This window comes from Microtus ochrogaster, chromosome 5 (genome assembly GCF_000317375.1).
Source record: "Microtus ochrogaster isolate Prairie Vole_2 chromosome 5, MicOch1.0, whole genome shotgun sequence".
Taxonomy (NCBI): domain Eukaryota; kingdom Metazoa; phylum Chordata; class Mammalia; order Rodentia; family Cricetidae; genus Microtus; species Microtus ochrogaster.
In genome coordinates, this window is record NC_022012.1 from 75,041,434 (window position 1) to 75,053,604 (window position 12,171).

A 12,171-nucleotide genomic window follows, 5' to 3' on the forward strand; every position below is an offset into this window, starting at 1 on the left:
AGAAAGCAACTACTAGTTTTAAATGTTTTACATTTGATTGAACTTTCATATATTGTATACGAGTTTTGTATATTGATACAAATTTGAGATTAATATTGTTAAAACATTCTGTACATACATGTCTAATCTTGCTCAAGGTATGGTGCCTATACAGCTCATTTAACAACATAGGGCAAATTTCTAGTCTTTGAAAGTTATTATTACCAACTGCTTAGGATAATAAGGAAATGCAGGTTAGTAATTAGTCACATTTTATAACTGAACTTGTAGTCACATTAGGTATGTTTTCAAGGTCAAAAAATACATTTTAATAGACAGGTCATCTTCAAATACTTCAAAGATCTACAGAAGATGGCATTTAAGATTTTTTAATAACATGGACTCTTTTTTTTTTATGACAATAGACATGCCTGCTCCTGGCAGCACCAATATACTTCAGAGAAGATGATGGACATTAAAGAATCTCCACATGGAGTTTACTTTCTTTGTGGCAAATGTAAGCCACTGGGCAAGAAAATGCCATTACCTCAACTGCTGATGTTATGTTGTTCTAATTAGCAAGCAGGACACGAAAGAAAGTGACTGTCAAACACTGTAGAGGGACAGCCCTTCAGAATTTCCTGCTTCACAGAAAAGTCTATTGGTTATGCTAGGCTTGTAGGCCAAAGATGGATGCCCCAATGTTGTAGAGGAACTTTGGGTAACTGTCCAGGCAGCCTACTGTTGCTGTCATTTCTCATATTTTTTGGAAGTCACTTGGTCATACTTCCTGCTTACTCTGGTAATATTATTTCTTTCTTAGGTCTCTGAGAGAGTTGAAGACTAGATAGTTATAGTTTTCCTTGTTTGCCTGATGCAAAAAGCAAGTTATGATAGAAAGTAAATTAGGTACAAGATAGGATAGATATGGAGTATTTTCTCTGAATTTGTCAGATGCAAATGAACTAGACTTTGTTGATATATTTATTGCCTGTATATATTATATATAGTCCTTGCACTTACTGTATAATTTTTTATATTAGTTATAGCCTTCTTTTCTATTTTAGACAAAAAGGGGAATTGTAGTGATATTTAATTTATATTTTAATAAATAAAGCTTGCCTGAAGATCAGAGAGTAAAACAGTCCCACTGGTCAGCCTTACAGACCAAGTAGTGGTGACACACACCGTTAATCCTAGCATTTGGTTGGTAGAGATGGGAGAAATCAGGATTTCAGTTATCCTTAGCTACTTAGTGAGTTCAAGGTCAGCCTGGATTACTTGAGTCCCAGTCTCAAAAAAACAACAGAGGACCTTTGGCATATTTATTTATTCATTTGGTTTTTCGAGACAGGGTTTCGCTGTGGCTTTGGAGCCTGTCCTGGAACTAGCTCTTGTAGACCAGGCTGGTCTCGAACTCACAGAGATCTGCCTGCCTCTGCTTCCCGAGTGCTGGGATTAAAGGCGTGCGCCAAAAAGACTTGTCTCTAAATGTCTGAGAAGGGCCCTGTTGGATATTAGAAGATCTGAGAATGTGTGTGTGTGGACTGTGGAGGAAGGAGGCTAGCAGAGGAGGGGCATGCCTGGCTATACCTCTCCCTGAAGATATTCTGAGGACTGTTTTTAGTTAGTGTGCAGGCGTGCATGTGCGTGTGTGTGAAAATATTTATACTGCCAATAACTGTCACAGGATTAATACACACATGTGCCTTGTGCACTCCATGCCTCAGATGAACATATATATTGCCGGAGCTGGGGAGAAAGCTAGGGATAGGGATACGATCTAAGCCTGCTGTTTCACGTGGTAGAATGGAAACAACCGGTCCCTGGCCCATAAACTGTGTGCTCTGCAGGTGCTGGAACCATGCAGTAAGCTGTTATATGCATGTCAGGTATCTGGGCTTGACCTGTAGGGACCTGGTTATGATTTAAAGCCACAGGTACAGAGAGGTGCCGGTCTGTAAGGAAGCTGGGGTACAGGTCTGGGCATCAAGCCCAGGGAGGCTGGGATGGAGGAAGACACTTCTGAGCCCGGCAGGACCTATCCAAGCTGTTTGTCTATCTAACTGCAGAGGGTGATGGGCACCCCAGGGACAAGGGCTGGGGGCATTCAGCATGGAAGGCCTTGAGGAGGCTGTGCATCCTGGCAGTGGCTGTGTCTCAGTCCCAGCCCCAGTGTGCCTCATTTGCCCATTGTCTGGTGTCTGCTCCCAGACTCATCCTGCTTGGGTCCCTATGACACCAGGCCTAGAATGTTCTTCCACCACCCATCCACATGCAAGGAAAGGGCCAAGTTTCCCCGCACTGCCTCAAGTTTGCAGAATACCTGCCTCCTCACCTACCACCCCACAGTCATGAGCAGAGGGGGCTCAAAGAGGACCCTGCCTCAGCACCCAGCAGAGAGGGGCACACTCTGCTCTGTCCAGTCACAGACAGTGGAGGCAAGGGGCCCAGCATCAACTGAGTGCCTATTGCATGTAGCACTTATCCAGCACCAACTGAATTCTGGGGCTACACTACCATCACCTACTTATATGCAGGAGTGAGGTCGAGGCCAGCTCCATGCTGTCATCCCCCTGCTCTAGGCTGCAGTGGCTCCGTTTTGTCTGGTGCATTAAATTCGGGTCCCACCCAGGTCTTAGGGCCCAGACATTTAAGTTCACACTGTCTCTCACTGTCTTCCCACACCCCTGCTCAGGGCATGATGGTCTGAGAGCCCCTCAGATACCTTCTCTGAGCTGGGTTCAAGAAATTACATCCTACTCCTTAGAACTTTTGTTTTATAAAACAGGGCCTTTCTATTCCAGGCTGGCCTTGAGCCTTCCACAATCCTCCTGCCTCAGCCTCTCTAGTACTTGGATTACAGGGCTCCCCCACCAACAAGGTTGTTCTGCCCTCTGTTTTCTTGTTTATTCATCACCTTTTTCTACAGCATCTCTCGTTTTCCAGGCATAACCGAATCTCTGGCAGGAACCCCATCCCCTCCTGGGGTGTGATTCCTCTTACAAATAGGATTACTAGAGATTACTGCTAGGGAGAAAAGGCTGGAGCAGGGCTACGGTGTGGGGTCAGGGCTGGAGATGGAGTTCACAGTCTCAGCTGTTCTTCTGTGTCACAGGCCACGGGCCTGCTGGGGTTCAGGTTGCAGCCTGTGTACCCTCCTCATTCCCTGCTGCATCCCCTGTCCCTCTGAGAGGTATGCCAGCCGCAGGGGACCAGGGTCAGGTTTGTAGAAGATAAAGGTAAGACGCAGAAGAATGAAGTGACTTGAGCCATGTCTAATAGTGAGCAGGTGCAGAAGCAGGACTGGAGCCCGGCTAGACTCCTGGCTGGTCCAGTCCTCAGCACTGACTGGAGAGGAGCCTGGCTGAGGGGCCCTGAGCCCAGGGTCCTAGCTGCTTACCCTCCATGTACTCATGGTCACATGGTCTTGGGCAGGTGCACCCTGCAAGTCGGTTTTCTCATCTGAGAGATGCAGTGGCACCCGACTTACCTCCCCAGGAAGCCACCTGGCTCTGATTGAGACATCGTGTTGTCACTTGTCCTTTCTATTAACGGCTTGGGAAGGTTTCTAGCCAATGAGAACTCTCCATCACAGCCCTCTCTTCTTCAGGCAGTGTGGACTCAAGGCTAAAACAGGTTCTGGCTTCAAACAGTGTCAAGTTCAGCTATCATGTACAGGGGAAGGTCACTTTGCTTCCCTGAACATCAGTCTCTTCTGTAAGGCAGGGGTCCTCATAGCCCCCATCTGAAGGTTACTGTGTAGAGTGAGAGGAGCACAGCTGGGCTGGGCTGGGCTCAGCACTCACAATGCGCGTGCATGCACACATGCATGCACATGCATGCATGCACGCGCGCACACACACACACACACACACACAGAGACAGACACACACACACACCAGCCATGCATTTCAGACTGCCCAGCAAAGTTCTGAACAACCTCGAGAAACCGAGGCTCAGACCTAGGTCTTGGATCCTGGCCAGCAAGAGTTTCATCCATACAAGTGACGTGGGCAAAAAGGAATCTGGGTACGATGGAAGCATGAGTGCCTGGCACCTACCCTGACACCTCTAGCTGCCCACAGAGCCGGCACCAGGCCGCCGCCCCAGTAATGAGGGCATGAAGAAGGGCAGCGGGAGCTCCACAGGAAAAGGGTGGTGTGGAAGAATAAGAGAAGACTCAGCAGTTTTCCCTAATGAAGCCGCAAACCACAGAGTCCCAGAGGGAGAAGCTAGCCTGAGCCTCAGTGACACAAAGCCAATTCTCTCTCCTTTGCTCTGTGGATTAATTGCCAACATGATTTAACTTCCTCGTACACACCACCCCCGTGTCTTCGCCACTATCCCTTCTGCCCAGGGGAAAACAAGCTCATGACAGGCAGGTGAAAGAGAGGGGAGTGCTAGCTGGAGTTCTCGCCTCTGCCCGACCCCAGCGCTGCCATGTTTTGCAATGTGACTACAGGCAAGTTACTCTCTGACCTCGGTTTCTCCCCTCACAGAATGGAGGTGGGGTAACCACAGAAGTGCCGTGTGTCCTTCTGGCTCTGCTCATGAGAGAGAATTCCCAGCTCCCCATGACAAGCTCTGGGCTGCCACTCCATCTGTGTCCTTGTGCATGCATGGCTGTCATTCTCAACCCATTGTACAGAGAGGAATCTGGGCTCCAAGGCTGTAGATGCTGAAGGAAAGACAGACTCCAGCCTAGACCCATCTGATCGCAAGTCCTTGCCCATGTTCAGGCCCTTTGACTTAAACCCTACATAGTCCCATGATACATTTCATCAAGCATTCGTTGAGCATCTACTGTATGTCAGTTTTTTTCTAAGCACTGCATACATTTATTCTATTCAATCCTAAGAATCACGTTAGAACAGAATACCAATGTCCCCTGTGTTACAGATGAATTGTTACTATTTATAGCCCAGCCTGACTTTGAACTTTCTGTGTGGCTGAGATGACTGTGAACTCCTGATCCTTCTGCCTTCACCTTCTAAATGTGGGGATTACAAGCATGTATTAACATTCCAGGTTTATGTGGTACTAAGAATTGAACCCATGGCTCTGTGCATGGTTGGTAAGAATCTACCAACTGAGCTAGGTGCTCAGCCCCATCTCATAGATGAAAAACTAAATTTTTAAAAAAAAGCCAGCAAAAGCCACAAAGATGCTTGCCATGAAAGCCTGCGACCTGGAGCCTGGAGTGGAAGGAAAGAACCACCTCGTGAAAGTTATCCTCCACACACACGGTGACATACACATGTCTTCCTAAGAATAATGATAAATAAAAATAGAAAAATCAAAGCCATGAGATACTCAGGTAACTCTACCAAGGCCACATAGCAGAGCAACAGTCCTAGAATTTGAGAATTGCAGTGTGTGTGTGTGTGTGTGTGTGTGTGTGTGTGTGTGTGTGTGTTCATATTTTTGGTAATACTAAAAGCTTTATATAGTCTTGCTCATACAGCCACAGCAGCTAGAGGGTGATGCATGCCTAGTACTGCATAGGAAAATCTTCTACGACAATAACTGAGACAGTAGTCGTGATGGGGGTGGGGCAGGGAATGAGACGCTGCTTTTCTGCTTTTAGGATTAGAGTTGATGGAGTCTGATGAGCAATAAAACAATTAATTAAACAGGAAATGCACAGGTGTGCTTTGTGTGTCACCCAGCTGTCACCTCCATCCTGCACTCTCTGCTGGCCACACCTGCCCTCACTCTGAAGTTCCAACGCCAGAGCCACACACATCGAGGAAAGCTGCGGGGAGGAACATCTCTAAAGGATGCTTAGAAACCTTGTGTGGAGAAAAATTCAATTGCTGCCCCACTGATCTGGTGTTTGTAACTCTCGTCCCCTCCTGCCTTCACTAGCCCAAGCAGCTGAGCTTTGCATATGACCTATGGACAGAGCGGAGAACGCTGAGAAAAATGCGGGAAGGAGTTGGTTCATTTGGGTGATGGAGTGCCCGCTCCCCTCGCCGGCATGCAGGGCTCAATAATGGCAGACAAGGCTTCAAAAAATTGCAGCGTGAATAGATGAGCCCTTTAAGGTAATAGAAATGCTGTCATCCTAGGGAGAAATATGGGCCCTGAGTCCTGCGGGAGGGGACACTGGGCCCTTCTGCCCTGTCTGCTGAGCTCTCTGTCCCCATTATAACCAGAACTAAAAGAAGGCATCAGGCTGAGGAATAGCCAGAAAGACCCCTTATCTCCTGGCCCCTGAAGGCTCCATGCAGGGAGGAGGATGTAGGAAGGGACTGGGAAATCAAGTCATTGCAGCTTGGCTGTGACCTTCCAGCCTGCTCCCTGCAGGCACTGTCGAGACAGCAATTAGTTCTAGACCCAAGTGTGCAGGAGGCTCCATCAGTAACTTAATAAAAGTGAGGTGTGGTGGGTAGCAGAGACATGCTCAGGGCTGAGAAATTAGATGTTTCCTCTGTGCTGAGAAAGCCTATTGTCCTTTCTGGAGACATACCCTGGGGGAAGCTGCAGTTGAGGGATCCCTTCTTCTCATCCCATCTGCATCTGCATCCCAGACAGGCTCTCAGGCCTCTTCAAGTGGGCATCAGCAGCATCAATTGGCATCAGTGGCATCAACCTTTTGAGCATGGCCATTATGGCTGACACTTGTTGAAAGATGACTAATACAAGCTTTGCCTGCACCAGATTAGCTTGATCAGCATACGAATCCTAGGGATTTATGACCGCTTCCTTTTCACATATCATAAAACAGGCAGAGAGAGAGAGATTAAGGTATCCTGTCTGAGGTCACATAGCTATAAAAAGCAGTGACGCTGGAATCTGAAGGCAGAGTGTCTGGTTCCAAGTCTCTGTCACCTCTACACTGGGTAAGGTGAGTTGTCTAAGGTATACCTTTGCTCCGGGAGCTCAGAGGTGGTGCTGAAGGGCAGCTTCTTCAGTTACTGCTTTAACCCCCAGAGAGGGCTTTGGCTAGATGGTTCAGCAGTAAGGATAGAAGGATGATTGCCACCACATCTGCATGACCTGAGCTCAGTACTTAGAACCCACATGGTAGAAGGACAGAATGGACTTGTGCAAGTTCCTTATGCATGCAACCTACAAAAATAAATAAATAAATGTAACAATAACAAATCTCAGATAGGCTCATGGAAGTGGGGAAAGATTCAAGTCCCAACCTCACCAGCAAGTGGCCCGAATCTCCCTTCCTACGGATGTCAGTCTAGAAACATCTACGTTAGTGGTACGGCTATTCCCAAGGGTTTCATTCATTAAGGACTTCACCAAGAAAGCTGTTGATGTGGCAGGCAAAGTGGGAGGTGTTTTGGAGGCATGAGGCTAAGGGAGACAGGCCCTTGTTCTCAGGGAGGCAGACTGAGAGGGAGCCATAGGCTTTGAACACAGAAGGGGTGTTGACTGTGAGTCCCACAGAGAGGAGTCTCTAGGGAAAGTTTTGTGAAGAGGTTGTCTGGAAAGCTGGACAGGATGGTCACAGATGCAATGAAGATGGGGGTGCAGCAAGGACGAAAGAAAAGAGACAGGTTTGGGGCAAAGAGGGTCACGTGTGGTCACACAACAAATGAACTGGGACTGGAGAGTGACAGAAGCAGAGATGAACATTTCCTTTGGTGGCAATGAGGAATCACAAAGAAGGGTAAAAAAATGTATCCAGCCTGCAGGAGTATGAATGGTTCCTCATGGCCTGCGCCTCGTGTACAACTGAGCTATTTCTCTAGCCAGAGTACAGGGAAAGAAAGGGGCCCCCTTCCTGTCAGAGACACTGCCAGGACAGGGCTACAGGTACCCCAGGACTTTAACATGGCATTCTCCCTACTGCCCTGCCCCTCCTCCAGGCTGGAGAATGATACTGTCCAAGGTGCTGAAATCCTGCTCGACCCCCGTCTGAAGCATACCTGATGTCCCAGAGCTTCCTTTGGGCTGAGAATTTCATTCCTATTTTTCCAAAAGAGAAACAGACCCTAAAACATGAGCAGAACCCAAAATATAACTCAGTTCTTGCCTTCTAGCCCAATAATTGTTTTCCCGCATCAGGAAGGCCTCATGCCCCTCACCAATGGAGGCCCTGGGTGATCTTTTTACCAAGGCTAAGCTAACACGGAAAATGACCCTCTTTTCTCCTACCCATGGTCTCACCTCTGTCTCTCCCCATGATGACAGTGACATTTCACAGTCAGAATGGCCCACAGGTGCTGGTATAGGCCGGCATAGGTTAGCAGTGTATATGCTCATGAATCTGTCTCACCTGGAATGCCTGGGTGCAGCTCACTCTGATACTCTCTGGGCATCACACGTGTGTTGGACCTGACAAACCACATCTGCTCTCCACCCTCATTGCTTAGTGTCTGAGCAGGTACCTATTGTGCTTTAGACACTGATCTGCAAACTCACATATGGGAAGCACCCTACTCTCACCACAAAGCCCCTTATCACAGATGAGGACAGTCAGGCTTAAGCAGGATATAGGACTTGTCATAGGCAAAGGCAGTAGTAGAAAGCTGGGATTTGAACTCTGGTCTGTGTTGTTGTGGAGTGTCTCGTCGATCAACACTCATTACCATTCGAGCATGGAGTGGCTCCTGCCACTTCTGGCTTTCTAATCCTGGACAAGTTTCTTTCCCTGCCTAAATTTCAGCTCATTTGCAAGCCGAGGAAAGTGGCAATATATGTCTGTAGGGCTCTCATGAGACATAAACCAGATGATGCATGCAGCAAGAACACAATGAGTGCTCTCCACTAGACTGAGTATCATTACGATGGGACAAGGTCCTTGATGGCTGGATGGGTGTCTGATGAGCCTCACCACACCCCGAGTCCTTGGCATCATAAACATCAGAGTCTTAGGATTGAAGGGACCATCATCAGGAGTCATCAGCATCAATCCATGTCTATTCCTGCCCTGTGTCCCTGTGGCCTCATGGAGTGGAGACAACCAGGCTGTCAAGTCCCTGAGCTCCCAAGGGAAGTTCTACCCTAACTCATCAATGCCATTCACGTTTACCTGCAGCCCAAGACCCTCCCAGCCCTCACAGGGTCAATGTTCATAAAGTTGCCCTCACATCCTTCTCAAGGGCCCTTGGAAAGGATCTGGGGGTGTAGCTCAGTAGGTAGAGCACTTGTCTAGCATGCACTCAACTACCCTGCTGCTACTCAATCACAACAGCAGGTAAGACTGATAGACTCCTCCCATCCTACATGGGTAGGGAAACTGAGGTCCAGCAAGGTAAAGTAGCCTGGCCAATGTTGCCAAGTTTAGGATAAATCTCCAACACCCAGAAATGAGCTTTTAAAATTAGCTCTTTATTAATTCCTTGTGCCGTGAAATCTTTCAGCACACAGGCAGGTATGTAGTCACAAATCAACGAACACAAAGGCACCGCTAATTATTACTGACTGTGGGATGCTCTGGGGGAGACTGGGCTTAGACTACTCTGCTGATTGATGGTCCCATCCCCCATATTACCAAGTGGGCTAATTGCAGGAAGTCACATCATTCAGAAACTGGGGCAAGGCAGGAGTAATGGCTTCACCCCCTGGAGCCTGGTGCTCCTGGGAATGAGTCAGGCCATTGAGAACAATGACAGCTTTGTAATCACCTCCAGCAGCCCCTGTCCAGCACCACAGGCCCCAGGAAAGCCTCTCCAGGTACATAATGAGGCTGAGCAGGAGTGGGAATTCATGGGGTCTCACCAGGACAGTCTGCTCACAGACAAATGCTCCCTTCCTCAGCCCTCCTGGAACCTCCATTTTCTTTTCTGAGCAGCAATGCAGACAACAGGAGACAGTGGGGAAACAGAGGAGGGAGAGTATGAGCAGGTCCATGACAATGTACATTACCAGACAATGATGACTTTCAACCAGTCCCTAATTGGGTGTGCCAATGCATCCATGATGTTTGCCTAGTAAACCATCTCAGAAATCAGCCCCTCAGGACTGGGGACTCAGTTCAGCTGGCAGAGTGCTTGGCTAGCACACGTGAAACCCTGAGTTTAACCCCCAGCACTACATAAAATGGTGATGTAGTTCCAGCACTAAGTGGATGGAGATAGAAAGATCAGGAGTTCAAGGTCAGTTTCAGCAACATAGTTTAAGTCCAGCCTTGGCTACATAAGGTTCTATCTAAAAACAAAATCAGTGGGTTCTTCCTCCCTGTCTGTTCACATTTGTATAGGAAGGACCTGGAACCTGAGAGAAGTCATTCCAAAGTCATAGACCTTCCTTAGCAGTCAGGGGCTAGGACAGGGACAGTATGTCCCTCCAGCAGCCTACTGCAAAGTTCAAGGTTATCCCTGCTATCTAGCAAGCCAGAAAACCTGCAATACATAAGACTATCTTAAAAACAAATGACTTTAGGAAGGAAGAAAGAAAGGAAGGAAGGAAAGAAGGAAGGAAGGAAGGAAAAGAAGAAAAAAAGAAAGAAAGAAAGAAAGAAAGAAAGAAAGAAAGAAAGAAAGAAAGAAAACCTTGCTATGCACCTGCTCCCTCCACTGTGAGGACCACTGGTCAGCAGCACCCACAGCATGTGGGAACTCATCAGATATATAAAGAAGCCTCAGCCACACCACAGACATGCTGAATCTGACCTGTAATTTACCAAGGCTCCAGGAATCCCTTCTTCATGCCTGTAAGCAACCTTGTAAGGTGAGAATCCCTTTACAGAGGATAAACAGAACCCAAGAGAGTGGGTCCAAGGTCACATGATTGGTAGGTAGGACAGCCAGGATGCGTGTGACCTGGGCACAGGCTCCAACTCCACAAACACTTCTCAAAGCACAATGAGTCATTGTCCCTAGGGACGCCTAAATACGGGGGTCTTCAGACCAGCTGAGCATATCCCATTCCCAGTGTCAACTTCCCTCCAAATCAAACCTTGTAAAGACCAGCATGATTGATGAGGAAATACAAACAGTGAACAAACACGTAGGGAAATGTTCGCTCTACCTAGTAATCAGACATGCAAATGAGAGCAACATTTAGGAACCATTCTCTACCTATATAATTAGCAAGACTGGGAAAAAAAAGCATGCAAAAACTGTTCTGAACAAGGCACATGCATATACAACCCGCGACGGCATAGATTTATATAACCCTTTGGGAAAGTGATCTGGCAACATCCATCAAGAGCCATGAATATATTGTGCCCGCTGACCTGGGAATTCACCCGAAGGAAATAATTCAATGAGACAGCGGGTTGGGGAGCTGAATGTAAGAAGATGCTCACTGCAACACTGGCTATGAACATAGGACAATCCTAATATTCTGCAGGAAGGGAAGGGCTGGGGAAAACGGGCATCTATCAGTTCCTGCTCTGAGGCAGCCATCTGAAATGAAAATTAAGAGGTCCGAGCAGTAATATAGAAACGTGAATAAAAGAAAGAATGGGGGTGCGGCTGGAGCATAGCGGCAGTGAGTGCACTTGCCTCCCATGGGGGGGGGGCTGTAGGTTCAATCCTCAGGACATCCCCTCCCCCCTATACACACAACACTCCCAACCCATACACAGAATTAACCTTGCCCAGCTTGAGAGCGCATGCCTGTTATCCCAGCATGCTGAAAGCAGAGGTAGGTAGATCTCTGTGATTTTGAGGCCAGTTCAGTCTACATAGTGAGTTCTAGGCCAGTTGGGGCTATATAGCAAGGCCTTGTTTCAGAATCAATAAATAAGTAGAAAGGAGAATACAAAGCTGCTATGTGAGCTGGGGTGGTGCTGCTGTGAAAATATTGTCTGCACAGGAGGACTGGGTGGAGCTGAAGGCAGAGGAAGACAGTTGCAGAGTCGAGAACATGGACAGACAAATGCCTTCTCCTGTTACCCTTGTAGTTATAAGCCTTGGAGAGCAGCTCCAAGGGCTCTCGGACACAGACGCTACGTTAAGGTGACACAGACACAGTCCTATCCCTTATTCCTAGGTAGAGGGTCACATTCCAGATTGCCAAAAGTATGGAAACTGGCCCACTAGGGACCAGGGAGGCTATGAGAGACCCCTTCTGACTCACCATGAAGCCTGGGGCACAAGTGCAGCCCCCAGTGATGCTGTGGCAGTCAGCGCCATTCTGGCAGGTGCAGGGCAGCTGGCAACCGTTGCCATAGTAGCCGGCAGGGCAGGACTCGTTGCAGAAGTGGCCTGACCAGCCAGGTTGGCAGGTACAAGCTCCAGTGACTGGATGACAGCTGAACAGGGGAAAGAAGGGAGA

General features: G+C 48.0%; 1 protein-coding gene across 10 annotated transcripts in view; it reads right to left on the bottom strand.

The window, feature by feature from the left end:
* Megf11 (multiple EGF like domains 11) overlaps positions 1-12,171 on the bottom strand; it is a 328,437-nt gene that overhangs the window by 40,967 nt on the left and 275,299 nt on the right. For all 10 annotated transcript variants that reach the window (XM_026779412.1, XM_026779411.1, XM_026779413.1 and 7 more), the window contains exon 10: positions 11,974-12,148. In XM_026779412.1, coding sequence (XP_026635213.1) covers positions 11,974-12,148 — 175 coding nt within the window. The remainder of the gene's footprint in view (positions 1-11,973; positions 12,149-12,171) is intronic.